Raw genomic sequence first — 26,692 nt, forward strand, 5'->3', positions numbered from 1 at the left:
CCCTGCCTCTCCGTGTCCCCTGGGCGCTGGGCACCTGCCAGCCCTCCTCGCTTCCAAGCCCTGCACCCCAGTCCGCCCCCAGGACTCCCGGGGCGATGTTGGCAAGCACCGAGCACCACGGTGTCTGAGCGTTTCCGGATCCTGCGGCGGAGCGACCGCGGGCGGCTCTTCCGAAGGCCAAGGTCGCTGGGTCGGCGCAAGCCAGACCCTCCCCGCCGGAGGCCGCGCCGGGGACACACCCACTGCGGGGCGGGGTCGCGTGGCCACGCCCACCGGCGGAGTCCTGCGGGCGGTGGGCGCCCTCTGACAGTCTGTGACCTGGTTGGCGAGATCCGGAATCAACATGGCAGCGGCGTTTAGGAGAAGCTGCCGGGTGAGAGGGAGACCAGGGCCAGCGGTGGGGCTGGGCTGGATGTAGGGGTGGAGGCCAGGAACCGTCTAGAAGTGCAGCCCCGACGAGTAAGAGCGGTGATGGGGCAGGGGCCTGCTCGGGGCGCCGTGTCCCCACTCTCTACCCCCCTTACCAGGCTCCGGGACCCCGTCGGGCTTTGCCTCCTCGCTGCGTCCGCGGCCTGGCGCTGCTCCCCTCGCCGGACAAAATGCATCCCCGGCTGCACGGGTCCGAATCCCCGCGGCCCCCGCCCCGCCGGCGGCGCCCTCCTGGCCGGACTTTCTTCTCCGATCCGGCCAGGTAGTCTACAAGGAATTCCACCCCTCGCCCGAGCGAGCCGGGTCTCAGCGTTAGGATCCCCAGCTTGCAGAACTAGCACGCTACCTCCCGACTAGCATTTCCCTCGCGATCTCCAGGCCAGGCCCGAACAGTAAGATAGCTTGTCGATTAGGTTGGCTGAAAAGGTGTTGGAATCCGAAACAGGCTCAACTTGGGTGCTGGCACATCGCGTAGAGGAAAACAGAGGGCTTGCTCCTTTGGAGAGTGAATATATTGAATACGAAAGGCTTTGGTGTTGTAACATGGAGGAGCGCCCTCACATGCTGAAACAACAACAACAACAACAAACTACTGCTGGACTTTGCATATAAGATATGCTATATATATATATATATATATATATATCGAGTATGTGACTTACACATGCTGATATATTCACACAAGCTTAACATTTAAAATTGACCTTTGGTTGTCTTGAACCAAAAGTATCCCTAAAGTTTTAATTTATAGTAATTATATTGTATTATTGCCCAACTTTTGCTGTTGCTTTACAAGTTAATGAGCTCTGAGGGCAGAAATTGGGTGTTTTTAAAAATTACTAACTCTGACATCAGAAAAAAAATATTTCTTGACCTCTCCAAGGAATGATCTAGAGAAACCTAATTGGAGATATATTCTATTCCTCCCCCCTTGACAGTCTTATAAAACTGAGTATTCAGTTTCTAAGAAGGAATTGTAGGAAAGTTTATATAATTTGTGAAAGGATTTAATTGTAATGGCATTATTGTTGCTGAATTAATAATTCATTAAAGTTGCTATCTTTTTTTTCATATTTGGAATTCCATTGTTTTCTGGGCAGAGTGCCTGAAGCAATGAAACATATATATATATATATATATATATATATATATATATATATTTTTTTTTTTTTTACCACATCAAAACACCTTATTTGTATCACATCATCCAGTATGAGATTAAGTCCAGTGTTTTCCTCATATAATATAAACTGTAAGACATAAAAAATTTACAACCTGTCCACTGTAAAAAAGATGACAGGAAACTAGACATAGATTCAGCAATTCTGTGTTATTTTCCTCCAAGTCAACTCTTTGAATGACTAACATAGTTAAGTAGTGAGTAAGGCAAATGGACACTTTTCCCTGAGGGTCATGTCTAACACACTTTGTTTGATGTACCAAGTTTTCTGAAAATATGTGTAAACTGACTGATTGTAAATTAAATCCATTAGGAAATTGCCTATTTAAATTATCTCAGCAGACCATTTTGCTTATTTTGTGAGGAAAGTTTTATATTCAACAATTTATGTTCTTAACACATTTACAGTAGAGTCAGGGTGTTTTATTTGATTTTTGTGAATTGTTCTTGTTCCTAATAGAACCTAATGATCAGCTAGGAGAATAAGAGCAATATAGCCAGTGGTTGCAGCTTGAAGTCTTAACAGGAAATGTGAAGGGTAGAATCCTTATTCCTCTATCTAAGAATAGGAGTGACCTTGTCTACTTTTAGCCAAGTTTCTTCCTATACAAACTAAGAATAAAAATCTCAAACATGACTTAGGAATCACTGAATTAATACTTGTAATTGACTGTAATGAAGAATAGATGTATATCTATAAAGACTAGATGTAAAATCTATAAAGACAGGACAATTCAAACTAGAGACTTCCAAAAAAACAGCTAATGCAAGTTGCAAAGAAAATGACTTTTCATACAGTGTAATTTTTTTTCAGGGTTGTAGTGTAAGGAATGTTATTTTGAAAGGGTTAGTGAGGTTACATTTTTGATCATCTAAATGATTTTGTCACTTTAAATGTAATTATCAGGTGAAATGCCATGTACAAAATGAGCAATCTATAAAAGATTGGCTGTTGCAACTTATTTATATTGTTCAACTTCTATTTTTTTTTCTCTTTCTACCTACCTTGTGAAAAATTGCCTAAGGAAGTAACCTTTCAAAACCCTTTATAAAGTATAACTTGGGTAATTTTGGTTGCCCTTGGTTGATTACTCAGAAGTACTGGGAGTGTTTTTCAGCTTGCTGACTTTAATAAGTGCTATTGGCTACTTCTGTGACCATTAAATTGTCAGGAATATAAAAATGGGTTGCAAAGGAATAGTATATGTGTATCTTACTATTTTTTTCTTTTTTCTTTCTTTCTTTCTTTTTTTTTTTTTTTTTTTTTTTTTTTGTTGCTCCTGGGCTTGAACTCTGGGCTTGGGTGCTGTCCCTGTAGGCTCTTCAGTTCAAGGCAAGTGCTCTACTGCTTGAGCCACAGCACCACTTCTGGTTTTCTAGAGGTTTATTGGAAATAAAAGTCTCATGGAATTTCCTGCCTGGGCTGGCTTTGAACCGTGATCCTCAGATCTCAGCCACTTGAGTAGCTAGGATTACAGGCCTGAGCCACTGGTGCCCAGCTTCTTACCATGTTTTTATATGTTCTTTTGAAGAAATATGAGTGAATTTCATCTGCTAAAATTTAGTATATTACTAAAACATCGACTTTTCTTTTAAGGGATAGATAATAAATAGATTATGTTTTTGTGACCCTGAGGTCTCTGTGGCAGCCAAGTAACTTTGACTTCAAATCAGCAGTAGACAATGTGGAATAGCTAGCTGTGTTCCAATAGAATTTGATTAACAAAACTGATGATAACTGTAGTTTGCTGACCCCTGCTTTAGAACCTTCTTTGAATGCCTACAGATCACAACAAAGTTCATAAAACATGAGTTTATGCAAGTTTATTTTGTTAGATAAGAGTGAATATTTGGAAAATGGGGTCTTCCAAAGAGAAGATTCCCAGTGGCTCACCTGGGGCAATATCAGAGGCTGGGTATCAAAATGGTAGAACAGAAAATTCTTGAAAACACTACCATTCCAAGTGGAGCTGTGGTTCAAATGATAGACAGCTAGCCTTGAACAGAACACAAGGACAGCACCCAGGCCCTGAGTTCAAGACCCAGGACTAGCAAGCACACACACACACACACACACACACACACACAAATGTCTTTGGATAGGTGTTCTTGAAGTTGGCAATTGGCATATATAAATTCTAATTTAAAACGTAAGGAAAAATTACTTTAACATAGACCTCTCAAGTATAGGCAAACAAGTTATTGCACTCAATGATGGTCAGCATTCTCTTATTTAGTTGATACTTAATTTATCCATTTGTTTTTAATAATGTCTTTTACAGGTCCTGAGAAGTATTGCTCATTTTGAGTGGAGATCACAACATACACAGGTTTCTCAAAAACATGAACCAGGAACAGGATTTAGCTTTGGTATATATTATATTCTGTCTTTTGACTTTAAAGTGTATTTGTCTGGAATATGTTTGTTAACTTGATTATGTTTGTCATCAGGAAGAGACACCCATTTTTCCTCAGCTCATTTTGTTTCTTTCGGCTATATTCAGGGCCTCTTCTTTCTTACCCCACTTGCTTGCTCAATCAGTTAATGCTCTACCACTTGAACCATGCTGGCTTTGTTGATGGTTATTTTGGAGATGGAGTCTAATGGACTTTTCTGCCTGGGCTAGCCTCAAACTCAACATCCTCTAGACCTCAGCTTTTTGAGTAGCTATGATTACCTGGCTGAGCTTATTTTCTTCAGCATACTACTCTATACCTTTGGTCTGTGTTAGAATATGTCTATGTATACATGTAAAAGTAATTCCCAAAGTAATAATATAGATGAGTAGTCTTCCAACTTACAAATTTGAAGGCAACAAATACTTTTTAGAGGGCCAATACAGTGGCTCAGGTGGGAAAGTTGCTGCCTAGCAAGCATGAAAACCCCAAGTTCAAACCTTAGTACTGGAAAAAAAAATTAGACAAACTTCAAGCATTGCTGATCAAAAACAACATTAAGAATCAAAGAGTTGATAGCTGGGTACTGGTGGCTCATGCCTGTAATCTAGCTGTTCAGGAGACTAAGATCTGAGAATTGCAGTTCAAAGTCAGCCCAGGCAGGAAAGTTCATGAGACATTTTTATTTTTTGGTGGGGGGGGGGAGGTCTGGTCATGGGGCCTGAACTCTGGGCCTGGGCAGTACTGTCCCTCAGCTCTTCAGCTCAAGGCTAGTGCTCTACCACTTGAGCCACAGCGCCACATCCGGCTTTTTTCTTTTTGTTTATGTGGTGCTAAGGAATCGAACCCAGGGCCTCATAAATGCAAAGCAAGTGCTCTACCACTGAGCCACCTTCCCAGCCCTCATGAGACTCTTATCTTCAGTTAATCACCAGGAAACTGGAAGTGGAATTGTGGCTCTAAGTGGTAGAGTGCTAGCCTTGAGCAGCCAACACACACACACACACACACACACACACACACACACACACACACACACACACACACACACACACACACACACACACACACACACACACACACACACACACACACACACACACACACACACACACACACACACACACACACACACACACACACACACACACACACACACACACACACACACACACACACACACACGGAAGAATCAAAGAGTTGCCAGTCTGTAATCCTACCCATTCAGGAAGTTGAGATCTGGAGGATTGCACAGCCAGCCTAAGCAGAAAAGTCTACAAAACTCTGTCTCCAAAATAACCACAAAAAGCAGGACTGGAGGCATGGCTCAAGTTGTAGAACACCAGGTGAATAAATAAACCTAGTGTGTCACAGGCTTGAGTTCAAACCCCAGTACCACAAAAAAAAAAAAGAGAGAGAGGGGAGGAGGTATAACTACCACTCTCCCCCCACAAAACACTTTTTAATCTACTTAGTGCTAGATGTTGGATAAAAATAGTAAATCCTATTTTGGCCACAATTGATCTGAATGCAGTTTTGATGCTATTACATAAAGTTCTAATACCTGGGACCAGAGAGTAATGTGGTGTGTTATCAGAGTTTCAAAGAAATAAGATTTTTCTTTCCTTTTATAAAATGAAAACTCTAGATAAAAAGAAAAAACACAAGAAATAACAATTCATATTTTTAGCATCTTTTGCTATCTAAAAGGGCTTTTTGCTTCAAAATGTTTTCAGAAAATAGTTACAAATGGGACCAGGTAACTTAAGAGAATAAGTAGGGATGGGATGAATGATGGTAGGGGTGACATTGATCAAGATGCATTGTACCAATAGATTAACATGCTGTACATGTTAATTACATGTCAATAACATAACATGTGCATGTTATATGTGTTTGTAAAACTAATTAAAATAATAACAAAAGAAAAATGCAGTTACAAGGCAGCTGAGATAATTAATATATACGCAGGAGCAACTGGCAGCATCAGAGACCTAGGGTTATTGTTGCTGATTCTGTTCCAAATTTTTTTCTTTCTCTGAATTAGGTAAAAGGTTTTCATGGAGGCTGAGGACAGCAATTTGCTTTTGAGAGTCTGTGGGATGTTAGTTAGCATTGCTATATAGTTTCAGTCAGCTTACTGCATACAAATTCATAGCAGTAAGAAACTAACAGGAGGGCTGGGAAAGTGGCTCAGTGGTAGAGTGCTTGCCTTGCATGCATGAAGTCCTTCCTTAGATTCCTCAGCACCACTTAAGCAGAAAAAGCCAGAAATGGGGCTGAGGCTCAAGTGGTAGAGCGCTAGTCTACAGCTGGAGAGCTGAGGGACAGTGCCCAGGCCCAGAGTTCGGGGGGGAGGGGGGGACGACTAACAGGAAGTCTGTGACCATTTCAAGAGTGACAGGATTAAATCAATATAAATATTGGGGAGGGAATTTGTGAAGTGTGAGGAAATACAGAGAACACTTCTGACCAGTTGATCTGTTTTGTTATAAGATGGAGATCATATCTAAAGTAGGATTTCTTTGATGGGTAGATTATATGCTTGTACATGAAGTTGCTAGCAATTAATGGCCTGATGAAAGTGGTTTCTCAGCAATTAATACATGACAGAACCCTGGCTTTCCTCCTCTTAACCAATCCACAACTGGGGCCAATACACTAGCCCCAATTTTGCAAGTAAAGCTGTGCCGTGAAAAACACTGCACATCTACTTTATTATTTATTTTTTTTTTTCAGTTGTGGGGCTTGAACTCTGGGCCTGGGTGCTGTCCCTTAGCTCTTCAGCTCAAGGCTAGTGCTCTACCACTTGAGCCTCAGTGCAACTTCCGGTTTTCTGGTGCTTAATTGGAGATGAGTCTCATGGACTTTGTTGCCCAAGTGCCCAAGCAGGCTTTGAACCTTGATCCTCAGAGCACAGGCTCCTGAGTAGCTAGGATTACAGGCGTGAGCCACCAGCTACTTTACTTTTTTGCCAGTCGTAGGGCTTGAACTCAGGGCCTTGGCACTGTCAGCTTCTTTTGCTCAAGGCTAGCACTCTATCACTTGGGCCACAGCACCACTTCCGGATTTTTCTATTTATGTGGTACTGGCAAGCACTCTACCACTAAGACACATTCCAAGCCCACAAATCTACTTTAGAGGTGGAGATTAGGATTAGTTTAAAGCAGGCAAAAAGTGAGACCATCATCTCAAAGAATTATGGGCATAGTTGAGTCCTAGTCACAGTGCTAGCCATAAATTGGAGAATTAAGTTCTAAGGCTAGTCACAGGCAAAAAAAATCTAAGGCTGTACCTGAAAAATAAAAGCAGAAAAGGTCTAGCAGCATGGACCAAATGGCATAACACTAGTCTAATGGCCTGTGGCTCTTGACTTCAAAATCCAGTAGCTGAAACAACAACAGAACCCACATATACTTCTATATCTAGTTCGTGGGAACACTATGGGGCTATCATTTTCTCTCTCTATGCTTTAGATTCCTTATGTATTAAATGAGAGATGTGACTTAATGCTCCTCAATTCAGCACCAAAAATCTCACTGATTTATGTTTCATCTCTCATTCTTACTCCTTTTTCTGTGCTTTTGCTATTGTTCTTTTTTTGCTGAGAATATAGTATTCATAGTTATACTTCCCTCCCCGCCCCATCCCTGCTCCTGGGGCTTGAACTCAGGGCCTGGGCACTGTCCCTGAGCCCGTTTTATTCAAGGCTAGCACTCTACCACTTGAGCTCTACCACTTTTAGCTTTTTCTGAGTTAATTGAAGTGTCTCATGGACTTTTCTGCCCAGGCTGATATCGAACCATACTCCTCAGATCTCAGCCTACTGAGTAATTAGGATTACAGGCATGAACCACTGGCACCTGGTTAGATATACTTTTCTTTTTAAATCTTAACTATTTTTTAGAGCTCAGGATGTAGTCCAAGTGGTCAAGTGCTTATGTATCAATCATGAGTCCCTGAATTCAAAACTCTAGTAACACTAAAAAAAAATCCTATTTATTTTTGACATTAGATGCAACCACATTAAAATAGTAGCTAGCATGGATTTTTTTTAAAAATGCAGTTAGCAATACACTCTTATCCTCTCCAGTCTAGCTCCTATTTTCATTTCATTTATTTTAAAGTAGTTCCTTATTCAAAATTAATTGTTCAGAGATCACTTATTAACAATACAGCAGGGTCTAACATCATTACTGTCTCCTGAAAAACATTTCCATCCTTTCACAAAGTTTTTCCACGCTGACTTAAGACAGTTTTGCCTAAGTTTAAAGAAGAAAGATTGATGGAGGGTGCCAGTGACTCATGGCTCTAATCCTAGCTACTTGAGAGGCTGAGATCTGAGGGTGAAGGTTTGAAGAAAGTCTGTGAGATTCTTATCTCCAATCAAGCACCAAAAAAGCCACTCAAGGCTCCTGTGGTAGAGTGATAGCTTTGAGCAAAGCTCAGGGACAGCTCCCAGACCCTGAGTTTAATCCCCAAGATGGGCACAAAAAAAAAAATGAAATTATGGCATCAGGGGCTGGGAAGATGGCTCAGTGGTAGAGTACTTGCCTTGCATTTATGAGGCCCTGGGTTCAATTCTTCAGCACCACCCAAGCAGAAAAATCTGGAAGTGGCACTGTAGCTCAAGTGGTAGAGCGCTAGCCTTGAGCTGAAGAGCTAGAGGGATGCTCGAGTTCAGGCCCCACAACTGGCAAAATTTAAAAAAAAAAAAAAAAAAAAAGAAGAAGAAAGAAAAAGAAAAGAAAAAAAAGAAATTATGGCATCAATTTTCTTGTACAGTTCCTAGAAATAAATTTTGGTCATGTAGTGTAGCTAATTCTCTGTTCTGAGTCTTGCATATTATTTCACTCTAGTCTTAGTTAATAAAGGTAAATCTGCTTAAGAATGACACTTTGGTGGTACTGAGATATGAACTCAAGGCCTCACACTGCTAGGCTACCATGCCTCCAGGCTAACATAAATATTTTTTATATATTAATTAGAGAGGAGAAGCACTTATTTGAGCACTACAAGTTTAGAAATCTTACCTGTTTTCTTCAGCATCTGTACTGACATATTTGCATGCAGTGAAATTTTGATTAGTCAGAGAATGCAATGTATTCTTTAGAGTTTCTGATTAATTAAAGGTTTAATTTCCCCATGATAGAGGTAAATTTTCACATATCAATTTCATAGGATCTTTTTCCCTCAACTTATATCTTTAAAAAAATGTTTTCTCAACAGAACTCAGTGAGCAGCAGAAAGAATTTCAAGCTACTGCTCGAAAATTTGCCAGAGAGGAAATAGTCCCAGTGGCTGGAGAATATGATAAAAGTGGTGAAGTAGGTATACACATTTAAGGAGAGAAAGACTTCTCTTTTTTTATAAGATCATGTAATTATGCACAAATATTATAACTGTTTTTTGTTGTTGTTCTTTTAGTATCCTTTCCCCATAATCAAAAGAGCCTGGGAACTTGGTTTAATCAATACACACATTCCACAGAGTTGCGGTAAGCTATACTTGTTTTGAATCCTTGAATGGTTTCAAACAAGAAAAACTGTGAAACTTCTTTAAAGTATTTATTGACTTTAAATGGTTCTGCCTTTAATCTCCTTTATCTGCAGTTAGTTTTAGAAGCTTTGTATTTAATATGTAGGGTCATTTTCCCCTCTTTTTTAACTCGTTTCAACAAATACTTAAGTAGTTCCCCTTTACTTATTTCTTTGAAAAGTATTATGTGTTGTAATGGGTTCTTAAAACATTTTGATACCATAGGAGGTCTTGGACTTGGAACTTTTGATACTTGTTTAATTACTGAAGAATTGGCTTATGGATGTACAGGAGTTCAAACTGCTATTGAAGCAAATTCTTTAGGGGTAAGTCATTTAGAAAATGAATTGCCTAACTCAGCTATTAATGAGTCAGAAGCAGCTAAGTTAGGATAATTCATAAATTTTAGGGGTTGTCTTTATTTATTTTGTTGTGTTGTCATCATCGTCATTAATTTAATAGTAAAGTCTGGAGTTAGGATTCCAACACTTGGTCACCCTGGATCTGTTTTCTCCAGTATGTGGAGCTGTCTTTGTGAGGAAACTGTACATTTTGGCTGTAACTTCAGTAGGAATTCTAACTGAAGGCAAGGCCTATAACCAGCATCCAGGAAACTCTTAGGTTGGCTTATGGCCTCCACTTCCAATGCAGAAATGTAGTGAGCAATTCATAGGAGGCCTGATCCTATTTGCCATGTCGTATATCCTAAGTGTAAATTTTGTGGTCTTTTACAGTAATCAGTTTTTATATATTACCAAATGAGTCATTTATGTAACTGTGTTGGGTCTTCGTCCGTCCCACAAAAGACGGACGGGGTCCGAGGAAAGGTAAGTGCGGCGCTCGCCCGTTCCCTAGCCTCCCTCAGCCCAGGAGACAATCAGACACAGCGGGGAGCCAAATCCAGCAGGCAGAAAAACTCGTTTATTAACAGAGAGCAGCCCCTTTTTAAAGACAAAGAGGGTGGGTGGTATGGTAAGGGAGGAAGAGGAACCAATCACTGTCAAGGTCACACCCTATCATTCACCTGAGCCTTCACGGGCTGGTTAGGTACTGATCAGAAGATCAATTGGGGTCTGCCCACTCTACTCTCTCCCAGCGCCATCTTTGCTGCCCATGTGCTCTTCAGTAAATTAGGCTCTGCCCACTCAACCCCTTCCTAGCGCCATCTTTGCTGCCCATGTGCTCCACATAACTGAGTCTTATGAAAAGACTTAGATTAGATGATGGTTTTAGCTTTTTAACTTAAGGACAGAGTAAATACTCTGAATTTATTCTCTGGGGGGTAAGGAAGCAGTTTTGTTTTGAACTGTAGTGTCCTTCACTTTGTATATCTGATAAAACCTACCTTGCTTTGTAACTATCAATTTTCTTTGTCAGCAAATGCCTGTTATTATTGCTGGAAATGATCAACAACAAAAGAAGTATTTAGGGAGACTGACAGAGGAGCCTTTGATGTGTGTAAGTACGGAGAGCTGTTGCTTTAGTTCATAGTTCATGACTGTGTTGAATTGAAATCCCTTTGTACAGCTACTTAAAGATAATTTTAAGAAGTTAATTAATTAAAGAAAGGGAAAAAAGAAGGGCAAGGGAGGTGCCCTTTTCAATCCATATGTATATTTTTGACTTTATGACTTTAAGACAAAAACTAGCAATATATTAAGTTCAGTGTTGTTTCTGGATGTCAAGAGTCATAATTATCAACTTGCTTGTTTCTACCATACAGATATTTACTTGGTGATATTTCTGGAATGCCAACACATCACAATAACCTCCCTACTTTCATCAGAGTAGTATCTGTTTAATGGACAATATCTACTTAATTCTGTGGTTTGAGAACTGAGTGTTCTTCTGATTGAATGTAGTAGAGTACTAAGTCTAAGTGTTTAAATCTAGTAGTTTTCTCAATTAGTAACAAATCAATGGGAACATATGACTAGAGAGATTATAGTTCATTTGTTTGGATGACCAAATAATTTAGGGAAACTAAGTGATAGTTTTATTGGAGATATATTCAACAGTATTTTAAATTGTATATTTTAAAAAGATATGTACGTGTTAAGTATATATACAAAAATAAATACTGAGGTTTTATTCTGAAACTAACTTTTTTCCTTTTGGTAGCAATGTGGTTTATTTTCAGGGCCTACTATTTGCAAGGCAGGCACTTACCATTTGAGTCATGCCCTCAGCCCTAAATCTCTCCTTTCTTTTTATTAGGATATATTAGTTGTACAATGTATCATATCCATACGTATACACAAATTCCCTCTCCTTCATCTCCCATCCCCACTTCATAAAATAAACTCTCAGTGACACTGAAGCCCTAGGTAGGAGGACTATAGTGTAAGTTTATGCCCAAGACAAAACAGACTCTATTCAAAAATGAAACAGAAAAAATCAGTCAAGGGCTGAGAAGGTGGTTCAGTTGTAGAGTGCTTGCTTTGCATGCATGAGGCCCCAGGTTCAATTCCTCAGCACCACAAGCAGAAAAGGCTGGAAGTGGAGCTGTGGCTCAAGTGGTAGAGCACTAGCCTTGAGCTGAAGAGCTGAGGGACAGTGCCCAGGCCCAGAGTTCGGGCCCCACACCAGAAAAAAAAAATCAGTCAGGGATATAGTTCAAGTGTAGTAGAGTGCCTGGTCTAGCAAGCTCACAGTGTTTCATGCCTTGGAGTCAAGTCTTTCTGAAATACTTCCAGAAATTTTTCTGGCCATTAGAAACTTCTACATTACATGATTCAAGGGATAATTTTAATGAATTCTTTTTGTAATTTTATCACCTTATTCTGTAATAGGTGTCCAATATATGTTTGAATTATTTAGTTATATTTTAATTATTTTTTATGATATTTAAGAAGTTGAATAAAGGAGTTACTATTGAAAAAGGAGTTTATAGGGCTGGGAAGGTAGATCAGCGGTAGAGTGTTTGCCTTGCAAGCATGAGTCCCTGGGTTCGATTCCTCAGCACCACATACACAGAAAAAGCTGGAAGTGTTGCTGTGGCTCCAGTGGTAGAGCGCTAGCCTTGAGCTGAAGAGCTGAGGGGCAGTGCCCAGACCCAGAGTTCAGGCCTCATGACCGGCAAAAAAAAAAAAAGAAAAGAAAAAGAAAAGAAAAAGGAGTTTATAAATACAATGTATGTTGATTAGTGTTACCCCTTTTAACGTCCTCTGTGTCTTTTTTTCCTATTCATTCAAATAATTTCCCCGTTGACATTAGCCCCTCAGGTACCAGAATGTAGTTTTTACTGGAAACGCATTTAGTAGGAATAGATTGTTTTAGTTACTGTTCTTATGCCTCAAATCAGTGCTTCCAACTTTTGTAATAATCAGCGGTCTCAATATGTCATGTTTTGCAGTTTCAAAAATATTCAGTGGCTCTCTGTCATTAATAACAATGGTTCTTAATGTTTGTTTGTTAATTTGTGAGTGCATTTTCAGGTCTGACTTCCTCAGAAAATGTATGTACTATCCACTTCTGCACATAAGAGTGTTTAGATTCCTCTAAAATCCATCTCAAGTCCTTAAGGTTCCGCTGCACAGTAGTAGGCATCCAGTAAACTTTGCTGAATGCATGAGTATGCTCTCCTCAACATGGCAGACTCCGTAGCCCCTCGCCCTTCTTCTCTGTCCACATCTTCAGCTTATTTTCATGCTTCCATTTTCTCTTCACATCTCAATAATGAACAACTTACTGTCTCTCTTGATGCTACTATTTCATTCCTTGTCATTTAATACTTGTCTCTTTCAATGAGTTTTACTTCTTTTCTTTCCAGTGCCACTAACCACTTACCATCTCCCAGCCCTCCTCCAGGGTAAACAAATCCTTTCCAATGTCTATATTACCTTTACTTTGAAATAAGTAAGTAGTAAGTAGTTTTCTTCTTTGGACTTATGGATAATGAACCTGTATCTTTAGGTGGTATATATACCACTATACCTTCTACCCAGTAAACTGAATTAACTTTAAATTCCCTAAGGCTTGCCTCTACCTACTCCACCCCTGGCCCTTAATCCATTACTGCTGTCATCTTGTTGCTCTTTGTTTAGGAACTGTTAAGAGGCTCTTCTGTTTCTACTGGGTAAACTCTTAAATTTTTAGGATGAGATACTGTTTCCTTCTTTCTTTCCAAGCTCATTCCCTACCATTCCCACTAGTCACATAAAAAATTCTGGGCACATTCAGCATTAGCTCCAGTGGGTGACCCTGTTTTTTATCTTAGTATAATTGTATATGCTATTCTGCTTGCAGCACACATTCCTTGTCCCTGTTCCTCTTCCGAAAAAATCTCTTTACCATTTGAGCCTTATTACAAGTATATCCAGTCATGGTGCATTGCTTTCATATATAGACATATAGTATAGATACTTATCTCCACTGTCATATTGAGAAACTCTAGGACAAGATATTTTTCTAGCTCTGATTTCCTTTATTAGTCTTGAACTCTGGGCCTGGGCACTGTCCCTCAGCTCTTCAGCTCAAGGCTAGCGCTCTACCACTTGAGCCATAGTACCACTTCTGGTTTTCTGGTGGTTAATTAGAGATTAGAGTCTCATGGACTTTCCTGCCCAGGCTGGCTTTGAACTTCAATCCTTATATCTCAGCCTCCTGAGTAGCTAGAATTACAGGTGTGAGCCATTGGTGCCCAGCTTTTACCTCTGATTTTTTATCTCTTAATTTATAGCATGGTACATGGGTTGAACTTAAAAGTTATTAAATTTATGAATTTGTTTGAAGATATATAATTTTTGACATGGTTTATTAGTATCATATGCCCAATTTCAATCTATTTGATTTTATAATTGAATTATGTATTTGATTTTTCTAAGAACACTTTAGATATTTTTAAAGTAGTTTAAAAACTGGCTTCGAAAATAAGATAGTACTGGCCACTGGTGGCTCACACGTATAATCCTAGCTGTCCAGGAAGCTGAGATTGAAGGATTGTAACTTGAAGCCAGCCCAAGAAGGAAAATCCATGAGACTTTTATTTTCAGTTTACCATGCAAAAGCCAGAAGTGGAGCTCTGGCTCCAGTGGTAGAGCACTATCCTTGAGCACAAAAGCCAGGGGACAGCACCCAGGCCCTGAGTTTAAGCCTCAAAACCCACACAAAATAAAAATAAATAGTAAGTAAATAGGAGCTAGAGATGTGCTCAGTAATAGAGTTCTTACCTAACATGTTTGAGGCCTTAGATTTAATCTCTACTACCCCAAAACAAAACCAATTCTGTTTCCAAATGTTCAGGTTTTAATTGTTAACATTTCATTTCTTGTCTCCATATGCTCAAGGCCTACTGTGTAACAGAACCTGGAGCGGGCTCTGATGTAGCTGGCATAAAGACCAAAGCAGAAAAGAAAGGAGATGACTATATCATCAATGGTCAGAAGATGTGGATAACCAATGGAGGAAAAGCTAGCTGGTATGGTTTTTGAAACATCTCAGTGTATTTCTTCTTAGTTACTTTATTTTGGGATCTCTTCTCTCTTTTTTAAACCATCTCCATTAAAGTTAGCTATATTGAAGAAACTGGAAGATCCATAAAAGATCATGTATAGTTGAGTGATTTTTCAAGAAGTATTTCTAAGCCCCTGAGCTATTTCTTTTCTCTCTCTCTCTCTCTCTCTCTCTCTCTCTCTCTCTCTCTCTCTCTCTCTCTCTCTCTCTCTCTCTCTCTCTCTCTTTCTTTCTTTCTTTCTTTCTTTCTTTCTTTCTTTCTTTCTTCCTGTGGCTTGAACTCAGGGCCTGGGAAGTGTCCCTGAGCTTCTTTTGCTCAAGGCAAGCACTCTACCACTTGAGCCACAGCACCACTTCCAGGTATTTCTGTTTATGTGGTAATGAGGAATTGAACCCAGGGTTTCATGCATGCTCGGCAAGCACTCTACCACTAAGCCACCTTCCCAGCTCCTGAGCTATTTCTTTCAGATTAACTTTGTGACATTCTGTTTGTAAGATAAAACAAAAGTAGCTACACTTGTTAAAACTGATTTAAAAAGCTAGCAGTCCATTTACCTGACTTACCTCCACTTCTCAACTCAGTTTATTATCCTTTAGAGTGAACAGAGATTGCTGTTAATAAGATCTAACAGTTCTTAGGTTCAAATCCTAACATCTCGCCCCCACCTCAAGGAAAAGGATCATTATTGGCAGTGAGCCTATTAGGAATTTAAATGTTTATTTTAAATATCAGTCAATCCTTTTTGAGTATCCTAAATGTGGATACTCTGTATTATGCAATGTTAAATTGTTAGCATTTCACATCATGATACCGATAATAAAAATGTAAAAATAGCCAATTTAACAAGTTGAAAGTAATGTAACAATGCAATAAAATTTTAGTAGGTCAAATCAGGTGAAAATATGAAATTAGAAAACAAAATGAGCTGACCACTTGTGGCTCATGCCTCTAATCCTATCTACTTAGGAGGCTGAGAGCTTATGATTGAAAGCCAGCCTGGGGAAAAAGTCTGAGAGACTTATCACAAAACTAGCAAAATGTCAGACTGGAGGCATGACTCCATGTGGTAGAATGCCAGATGTGAATGGAAAAAGTCAACTGAGAGCACAGGGTTCTCAGTTCAAGCCAAAACTTCAAAGGAAGTTTTTGACTTGAAATGTGTTTGACTCTTCATTTCCTTACCCGTAAGATGGGAGTGATAGTAATGGGGAGTGTTGGGAGGATTCGCTGGGATAGCAATCATCATGTGCTACTCATTAAAACCATTTCATCATCATCATCATCATCATAAATATGTATGTATGTATATATCAGGTATTTTTTATTGGCGCGTTCTGATCCTGATCCTAAAACTCCTGCCAGCAAAGCTTTTACTGGATTTATTGTGGAAGCAGATTCCCCAGGAATACAGATTGGAAAAAAGGTAAAATATTTGGTAAAAAAAGGTAAAACTGTTTAGCCAAAAAGTAAAAAGGTAAATAATATTAGTGATTACGTTCTTTTTTTGTTTTTGGTTGTGGGGCCTGAACTCTGGGCCTGGGCACTGTCCCTGAGCTCTTCAGCTCAAGGCTAGCATTCTACCACTTGAGCCACAATGCCACTTTTGGCTTTTTTTTTTCTGCTTATATGATGCTGAGGAATCAAACTCAGGGCCTCATGCATGCAAGGCAATTTCTGTACCACTGAACCACCTTCCTAGCCCTTGAGGTCTTGAATATTAATTTAACTATATATAGCAAAACCACTATTTTAGTTTCCTTTAATAAAAATATTTTATTAAGTTGGAATAGAAATAAGCTGTGTTGTCGGGTGCCAGTGGCTCACACCTGTAATCCTAGCCACTCAGGAAGCTGAGATCTGAGGATCATGGTTCAAAGCCAGCCTGGGCAGGAAAGGCCATGAGACTTACCTCCAATAAACGACCAGAAAACTGGATGTGGCTCTGTGGCTCAAGTGGAACTATGTTTTTGTTTTTGATTTTTTTGTCTGTCATGGGGCTTGAACCTCTGGGCCTAGATGCTGACCCTGAGCTCTTCAGTTCAAGGCAAACACTCTATCACTTGAGCCACAGCGCCACTTGTGGCTCAAGTGATAGAGTGCTCACCTAGAACTGAAGAGCTGCGGGACAGCTCCCAGTCCCAGAGTTCAAGCCCCAGGACCAAGAAAAAAAAAAAAAAAAAGAAGAAGCTGTGTTTTGATATCAGGAAAAATAATTTATTTAATGGAAGATTTTAAGTTACAAAGAGTTGTTTCAAGTCAATTTGTAAAATTGGCCATTCATGGGACCAATCTGTAGAGAATGTAGATAATAGCTGTAGGTATAATGAAATAGAAATCAAATTATCATTTGTATTACCTACCCAATAGTAGAGTGTTAGATATCTTAAAGGACTTGCCCACTCTTTCCCCACTGGATCCTTACAGCAATCTTTTAGTGGGATAAGTGGCATTGTGCCCAGATCATGAGTTAAAACAATGTGACAAAAAATGGACTGCAAGACTGGTTCAAGTGGCTCACACTTGTAATCCTTGCTCAGGAGGATGAGATCTGAGGATCATAGTTTGAAGCCATTCTGGGCAGAAAACTCTGTAAGACTCTTACCTCTAATTAACTACTAAAAAGCCAGCAATGGAGCTGTGGCTTCAGTGGTAGAGTGCCAGCCTTGAGCAAAAGAGCTAAGGGACAGCCCCCAGGTCATGAAATCAAACCCTGGTATTTATGCATGTGTGCGCACGCACACACACAAACACACACAAAGTTTCTGATTCAATAAATATTTGTTGCCAGATATATATTTACTAGGCACCATTCTAGAGTTCGGGAACGGTGTATTGCACTAACAGACAAAAATCTCTTGAGGAACTTTCTAGTAAGAGACCATATGATCTCTGTTCTAGCTCCTCAATTTTTCCGTTGCAGCAAGAAACTATAGAAACTATGTAAGTAGGTGTGTCTATAGGTCACTGAAACTTTTCTTATGAACCAGACATTTCTGGCCCTCAACTGTGGCTCCTCATTTAGATAATCACAGAAAAACATAAAGTAGTGGTTAATGTTAAAATTGTTGTAACTCAAGCTAGGCCCTGGTGGCTCATGTTTGTAATCCTAGCTACTCAAGAAAACAAGATCTGAAGATTGTGGTTCAGAGCTCGCCCTGGCAGGAAAGTCCATAAGACGCTTATCTCCAATTAACCATTAAAAAGTCAGAAGTAGTGGCTCAAGTGGCAGAGTGCTAGCCTTGAGCAAAAGAAGCTCAGGGACAGTGTCCAGGCCCTGAGTTCAAACTTCAAGACCAGCATCATAGAAACAAAACAAAACAAGAAGAAAAGAAAAAAGTTGATGTGATATTTAAAAAAAAATTTTTAATGTGACAATTTCCTTGTTAGGAATTAAACATGGGCCAGCGATGTTCAGATACAAGAGGAATTGTCTTTGAAGATGTCAAAGTACCAAAAGAAAATGTCTTAATTGGTGAAGGAGCTGGTTTCAAAATTGCAATGGGAGCTTTTGACAGAACCAGACCCCCAGTAAGTTGATAAAGTCTGTATGATCTTTATTTACTACATTCAATACATAGTCATATTTTCATATTGTGTACTTGGTATATATTTCTTTTTTAATATTTTCTTTTAGTAAAGGTGGACAAGATATACTATTACTTTACTAATTTATAATTCTTAAGAGTTTTTTTAAAAATAGAAATTACTTCAGCAAAAACAAAATTAATGTAGTTTCTTCTAGGTTTCCAGGGAGGAAGCCTAAACTTAATTTGATAATTCCTGTTATATACTCATTTCTTATTCCTTTGTTCATTAAGGATATTTCCCTTAGGAAGGTTGCACTTGTTAAAAACAAGGATAAGTTTTCTCTAGGCTATGATTCTATGCCTCATAAATGCCTGCAATTATTTTTTGTGTGTATGTGTGTGGAGCTAGGGATCAAGCTCAAGGCATTTTGTAGGCTAAATATGGTCTCTACCACTAGGTATATCCCAAGCGTCTGCCTTTAATTTATAATTTATAATATAAACAAGTGCTCCCCTTCCCATTTTTTATTATGCTAATTTCTCTTTGTATAATCCATAAGAAAGATAGCCATATGCTGTGTTGAAATTATTTTAAAGACAACGTGATCTTTGTCTTTATACAATGTTAACATGCTAGGAAAATGGCCTGTGTAACCTTGTGGAAAGGGCTGGGTGAGCAAAACTGGGGGAAAGGGAAGGAAGAGGTAACATTGTCCAAAAATAGAAATATACTATTACCTGACATATGAAATGGCACCCCTTTATATTCTACCTTAATAATAACAATAAAATTATGTTTACATTTTTTTTTAAATACTAGGTAGCAGCTGGTGCCGTTGGATTGGCACAGAGAGCTTTGGATGAAGCTACCATGTATGCTCTGGAAAGAAAGACATTTGGGAAGCTGCTTGTAGAGGTAAGTTTAATAGTGTTCTTGCTTTGTTGATATATGAAGCCACTCTTTTTGCTGTTATTGTTGTTGGTGGTGGTCTTGGGGCTTGAACTCTGTGCCTGAGCGCTGTCCCTCAGCTCTTCAGTTCAGGCTAGCATTCTATCACTTGAGCCACAGCACCGCTTCCTAAGCCAGTAATTTTCATATAGCAATTACAAAAAAAAAAACAAACACAACTTTTTAAAATTCAAAATAATCCTTTTTGTATTTGGGTAGCAAGAAGATATCATGGTTATTTTTTCAAGTTTTCAAGGATTGATTGGTCACTCTGTGAATTACATTAAGAAGAGGAAAAAAGCTTATATTTATTGGTTGCTTATTTTGTACCTGATACTGCACTATCAATTTCATTATATTTTATAATTTTCCAATTAGTCATGTTTTGATGGTGTTATAATAAAGACTAAGAAACAGCCTCAGGATTACTAAATATTAGTCCAAGGGCATACAAGCCATAGATCCAGGGTTCTGTTTTACATTCTTAATTTGTGTTTCATTCTTTGCCTTACCGTGAATATCAAATTTTAATACTACAGAGTCATGTCCTGCATATTTTCCAGGGAAATTATTAACTCTTTTCAAATACTGATATCCCCATTCATTGTATTCTCTTCTTTAACTCACTATGGGCTCCACATCTTTTGGTGGGGGTAGGAGGCTTAATGTTTTATTTTTAGGAAAGGTTTTACTGAACCTCCATTTCTATCTCTATATCAGTGGTTCTCAAACTATCTATGGTGAAGACCAGTTGCTGTTTAATTTCCAATCAATTGTGCATAATTACTTTTGTAAAATATATGTCCACTTATATTGAATAACAGACTAATTCTCCAACGAGTTTGGGAATAATGATCCAATAGTAGCTTATCGATCCATCTGAGGGACATGGGGCAAGGGGAAGCTCTTAAAGACAAATGAAAATCCCTAACTTGTTTTGAAACCTAGACCACTTGTTCCAGTGTTTGTTGTAGGATTTGGTGTTAGTTCATTAGTAGAATCAGCCACTGCTTGGCAAGTGTTCTTGGGCAGGTTATCTGGTATACTAATGTTCCGAGGGCTTCTTTCAATAGTTCCTGTTAGAATCATGCATGTGTAAGGGCTTCTCTTTCATGGTCTCTTGGCTCCCATTTGTTAGGCTTTGACATAAGTGACTTCATTTTGTTACTACCAGCTTTCACAAAGGTCGTAACAAGGTTAAATCTATTAGGAACCAGTAAGTTTGTGGGCTGTCAACATGGGCCAACCAGATTTGTAGTAGTAGTGCTTTATGTCTCCAAGACTCGGTTTCATGATTTATCTACATTCTAGACAATATACCACTGATGCTCTTTTTTTCTTCTTCTTCTTTTCTTTCTTCTTTCTTTTCCTTCCTCTCTCTCTCTCTCTCTTCTAGTTTCTTACTCATGATTTTCCTACCTCAGTCTCCCAAACTGGAATTATAAGTATATACCACTATAATCAATATATATGTATAGTTTAATAACCAGTAAGATATATTTGGTTCATTTCCAAACAACACTTTCTTCTTTTAGGGTGTCTTGAGTTTTAGAACATAGCCTTTTTCTATAAAAATTATTTATAATCAATTTTATTTCTGTTATCTCAAGTACTTAAGTTGCTAATCTTTTTGTTACATCTGCCAGCTCTTTAGAGTGTTTTCCTGTTTCAGGTTTTGCTTATAAGCTTATCTATAGGAGGGTTTTTGTTGTTGTTTTGATTGTAGTGCTAGGGATCAACCAGGGGGCTTGGTGTGCTACTGGAGTTACTGTTCCTCTTAGTAGAGTGCTGAAGCATTCTGGAGAGTGACACCTTTTTGTTTTGTTTTGTTGGGGTAGGGAGAGGTTGTTGGCTGAAGTTTTTTTCAGGTATCCTACAAGTTTTTATAATTTTAAGAGTTATTGTTTTACATTAACTTTTCAACTTGGGAAATCCTATATGACAGAGGCTATATACATGGTTTTATCCTTCAAGAGGTTCTTCTCTTTTAAATCTCCCAGAGTCCTAGGCAAGAGATAAGCTTCTTTGTGGTCTATAGCTCTTTATCTTATTCTCTCTCTCTCTCTCTCTCTCTCTCTCTCTCTCTCTCTCTCTCTCTCTCTCTCTCTCTCTTTCTCTCTCTCCCTCTCCTTTTTTTTTCTCTCTCTCTCCTCTCTCACACACACAAAAAAAACACCCCAAAACTCCTGTTCTTGATGTGTTTGTTAAACTCTAGCTTCTATCCCATTGACTCAGATCTGAGTCTGATAACATACTGTCTCATCTCCTGTCACCAAGATTTCAGTTCCTTTCTGGAGGCACTTAGAGATTTCTGTTTCTTTCAAAAGAAAGCTTTGTTGTTCTTGTTTTATTTATTTATTTATTTATTTATTTATTTATTTATTTATTTATTTATTTATTGAGACAAGTTCTTGCTGGCTTGAACTTAACTATCCTGCCTCAGCCTTCCAAGTGCTGGGATTAAAGGAGTATGTATACCACTGTGTTAGCACTTTGAAGTCTTTTAAGTTACATGTTTCTTTGTTAGCTCATTTGTGCTAGCAGAACTACATTCACATGTATTAGTAAATACAAGTTCTATTTAGTTAGTTCTGATCTGTAATATTCCAGTTCTTCATACCAAGAGACTAAGGATAACTCTCTAAGGTAACATAACATAACCTACTTTTGTTCAGCTAGTTCATTTCACCTCTATCATTTCTATGCATGCACACACACATACCATATGTTTTTTTTACATATAAACTATAAAATAAATATTCAGAAGTAGTATAGCCTAACATATCAGATTTAGGTCCTAAAATAAAAGCTTTCAGGCACAGTTCAGAAAACAGGAGATAAGTTGTTATGGACTAGACACATTACAGGGAACTTGAACTGGGTGTAGAGTAGTTTTTCATAAAAAGTAAACTAATGATTAAGATTCACAGGAAGTGTTTGTTAAAAATTCATCATCTGATCACTGCCATAATATTTTAACATCAAGACCTCTGAAGGAATATAGGCATCTTAAAACATTTTACTCATGTATTAGCTTGCCAAAGCTTTATTTATTATGTACACAGCTTGGCTATAGTGAAACAAGTGCCATATTATCAATGATGATATAAATTAGTGCATATTTTATGAACTTCATTTAGCAAGTTATATCAAAACAACCTAAATTTAGGTCTAATACCAGTGGTTATAGCTGTGTTTTGTGTGACTCCTGCTCTTCATTTCAGTACTATATAGAAAAAATCAAAAGGTTAATCAGCCAGAGAAAAAGTGGAATCATTTGCAATTGTTGAAACAAAAACATTCTTTATATAGTGATACAGAAAGCTCTCTTAAGACTAAATTCAATGTGTGATCCTGAAACTGATAAGGGATATTTCTAGAAAATGTGACTAAATTTGAGTAGGGTCTATAGTTTACTTGATAATATGATACTAGTGTAGATGTCCTGACCTTGATCACTGTACTGTGATTGTGTAATATGGTAACATTAGAGGAAGCTGGGTGTAACTTTTCTGCAAGTCTAAAATTAGTTCAAAATTTTTTTTAAAAAGTTCTAGGAGAAAAAATTTTAAATGTTGTCAGTGAATATACTTAAACTGTTTTTTATGGTTGTGTTTTTTATTGTTGTTGTTGTTTTGTAATTCTAGCACCAAGGAGTATCTTTTTTGCTGGCAGAAATGGCAATGAAAGTTGAACTAGCTAGATTAAGTTACCAAAGAGCAGCTTGGGAGGTTGATGCTGGCCGTCGAAATACCTATTATGCCTCTATTGCAAAGGCGTTTGCTGGAGATATTGCAAATCAGCTAGCTTCTGATGCTGTGCAGATTTTTGGAGGATATGGATTTAATACAGAGTATCCTGTAGAAAAACTAATGAGGGATGCCAAGATCTATCAGGTAAGGTTTAAAATGTCTTCTGTTGTTTATCTAGGGATAGAATATTTTTAAGTGGCAAGTGACAGTAGATTTCTGGTTATTTAGGGAGTCTGTGCCACTAAATAACCAATAGCTCATGCCAGTAACTCATACCTATAATCCTAGCTGTTTGGAAGGCTGAGATTTGAGAATCTCGATTCCAAACCAGCTTGGGCAAGAAGATGTGTGAGATTATTACCTCAAGTTAACCACCAAAAAAAAAAAATCAAAAACAAAACAAACAAACAAAAAAAGAACAAACCCTAAACTGGAAATAGAGCTGTAACATCAATTGGTAGAGTTCTAGCCTCAAGCACAAAAGCTCTGAGACAGCACACCAGCACTGAGTTCAAGTCCTACGTCCAGCACACACAAACACAAAATAAATGACTATGATAAGTGACTATGAGCCATTTTGTGACACAATCAGCATACAAAAGAATATCCTTAAATTTGTTTTACTGTTACCTATTTTGGTTTTCCTGAGGTTTGAACTTATACTGAACTTGGGCCTCATGCTTGCTACACAGGCCCTTTACCACTTGAGCCATATCTCTGGCCTAGCTTTTTGCTGGTTATTTTGGAGGTATAATCTCATGGACTTTTCTGTCTGGGGTGCCTTTGAATCTTGATCATCCAAATTTCAGACTGCTGAGTAGCTAGGATAAGAGATGTAAGTCAACAGAGCTGGCAGGAATCTCATTATTACTTTTTAAATTAAGAATAGATCTTAAGAAGCAATAGGCTAACAAGGCAACTGGTACAGACATGTATGGCATATCTTACATCTAACATCTTAGTTGTAATCTACATTTTGCTCTCTGAAAAATATGCATTTGTTTAAAAAATATTTTTTATTATTTTTACCTGACAATCTTTAAATTATTTGAAACCATATTTGAAGTTAAAAACATGGAGACAGTCATATAGGACTTGTAAATTAGATTAGTGGTTAGAAAAAATTAGGAGTATTTTGATAAATAAAATATAGGTATGCATGGTCTCCATATGTGGCTTCATTATATACCATGCTTCTTAATAGCCCTGCCCTTGTTCCTATCATCTCCAGCAAATTTTGTGACAAATCTAGTCATTTGGAATTTTAAGATGATTTCAGAAAACTGGAATGAGAAATTCTAGATATAATTCAAACTTTTGTCCTTTAGTCATGGAAAAATTGAGGACCAGAATTTGTAACACATTGTCCCTGTCTCAGAGCATGTAATTGTAATTATTACTACTACTACTACCAACCATTTAACCTATTCCAGCAACTGAGAAAATGAAGTAACAAATGCATAAGGTTAGATTTTTAGAATGGAAATAAAGCCTAGATACTAGGAATTACCAAAACCAAACCAAACCAATATCATTTGTTCTTTTCTTTTTTTTTCTTTCTTTGTTACATGATACTTATTAGCTAAGTGGTTTCAAACAAGTCCAGGGCAAGTTTTCATATTTTGCCTCTTTAATGCAAAGACACTAAGTCCTATGGGAAATATAAAATACTTACCCAGTAATGCTCTCCCCTGACACATTTCAGTAATAGAATAGGCAGAAGGAAACTTCTGTGACAGAAAAAGGACACTATTTAAAGCTCATATTAAAGTATCTGTATTTTTTAACAACTCTATTCTTCAGGAAGTAGAAGAAAAAAATCTATAAAAATGATATAACTATAAAATGATTAGAAAGTGTTAATGACTATTAATGATTAGAAAATGATTGAAAAATCAAAGATAGAATCAGAGCAGCAGTTCAGAAAAGTTGGATGTATATTTTAGCCATGTTAAACTTTACTTCTCCCAAACTTTTTGAAGTGTAAATATTTGTTTTATATAGTTTAATTAAAATCTCCAATTTTTGGCTAATGACTTTTTTATAATAATTTAGACTATTTACACAGCCTTCACAAAATCAGGTTTCAAACTTTCTATAGGCTACAGATCCTATAATTAGTTTCATTCAGTTTGGCATTACAGTGTAACTAAAATGATGTTGTCCAAATACTAAGTAAATCAAGGTATATATGTGCTGAAAATATTTAAATTACTTTTATATTTTTCTTACAGATTTATGAAGGTACTTCACAAATCCAAAGGCTAATTATAGCCCGTGAACACATTAGCAAGTATAAAAAATAAAACAGATTACTATAAAATCATGGTTTAGCACTGAATAACTGCAGTAAAATCTACTCCTTTTTTGTTTTCAATCCACTTTTATTCTTCGAAAAGAAAAAGGGCTTTTACATTCTTTTCAATGAAAGAATATAAATAAACATTGATATTCTATTAGATGTAGACAGTTGATTCTAATAGTACTTTCTACTTCTTTGTAACTCTTTTCTTTTCTCTAATGGATCTGGTTTAATTGAAATTATGTGTTGTCTTTACCGACAGTATTTGAATTTTATTAACCCAGAAAAATACATTTGTCATTTTGATCTTTTAAAATTAGTCATAGATGCAGAAATACCTTGGAATTTTATTTTTCCTTTGACAAAAAAAAAACTTATTAAGAACTCAGAGAATATTCCAAAACTTACAGTTAAAAATTTGGATACCACCAACCTGTTGTAACAAGGTGAATTACAAAATGTCATGTCAAAGCAAGCTTTACAATGTTGGTGTGGGGAGGGGGAGGGGGGTATGATTGGGTGGGGGGGAGGGGGGAGGCTGGGAAGGGAGGTGAAGGGTAAACAAAGGAGGAGGCTGCAATGCTTGGTAAGAAATGTATGCATTATCCTGCCAATGTAATTGTAACCCCTCTGTATAGTATGTTCTCAAATAAAATAAAATAAAATTTAAAAAAAAAAAATTTGGATACCACCAAACAAAACTTGCCAGTAACTTTGTAAACTTAATGTTACTTTTGTATTGAAGTAATTCATTTTATAATTTCAAAGGCATATTTTCAATTTGTCATAATAATAGTAAAGATTTATATATTCTCTCCTTTATAAAACTATGACAAATTTCTTGAAAATCTTATTGAAACCATGCTCATTTCTCACTTACCTTATTTAAAATAAATGAGTAAAGCTTGCCTTAAATTGGTTTAAATGACTTACTTTTTCTGTTACTGTTTCCCTATTATATACATTTAATGTGCATGCATTCAGAAAAAGAGCCTAAATAAAATAATCTGTTATGAGCTTAATACTTTATCTTTGAATATTCTTTTCATGGTTTTATTACTTCATGTATACTTCATTTATTTACTATAATGAAAACTCAGAAAATATAAACATGAATAATGTAAGAACCACAATTTGTGAATTTAACATTTCTTTGTAAATCA

The 26,692-nt window shown here is 37.6% G+C and overlaps 1 protein-coding gene across 2 annotated transcripts; it reads left to right on the forward strand.

Moving 5' to 3' along the window:
* Nucleotides 1-268: 268 nt before the first annotated feature.
* On the forward strand, nt 269-26,026 carry Acadm (acyl-CoA dehydrogenase medium chain). Of its 2 annotated transcripts, XM_070007311.1 has the most exons (13): nt 269-373; nt 3,892-3,979; nt 9,236-9,333; nt 9,434-9,503; nt 9,770-9,870; nt 10,922-11,002; nt 14,833-14,963; nt 15,284-15,358; nt 16,314-16,422; nt 18,387-18,527; nt 19,347-19,442; nt 23,123-23,371; nt 25,462-26,026. In XM_070007311.1, exons 1-13 carry the CDS (start codon nt 344-346, stop codon nt 25,531-25,533), a joined length of 1,341 nt encoding a protein of 446 aa, XP_069863412.1. In that variant the 5' UTR covers nt 269-343; the 3' UTR covers nt 25,534-26,026. The 2 variants fall into 2 exon arrangements, with proteins under 2 accessions (XP_069863412.1, XP_069863413.1); XM_070007312.1 differs by lacking the exon at nt 15,284-15,358.
* Nucleotides 26,027-26,692: the final 666 nt, after the last annotated feature.

This window comes from Dipodomys merriami, unplaced genomic scaffold (genome assembly GCF_024711535.1).
Source record: "Dipodomys merriami isolate MVZ:Mamm:240054 unplaced genomic scaffold, mDipMer1.0.p SCAF_7, whole genome shotgun sequence".
NCBI lineage: Eukaryota > Metazoa > Chordata > Mammalia > Rodentia > Heteromyidae > Dipodomys > Dipodomys merriami.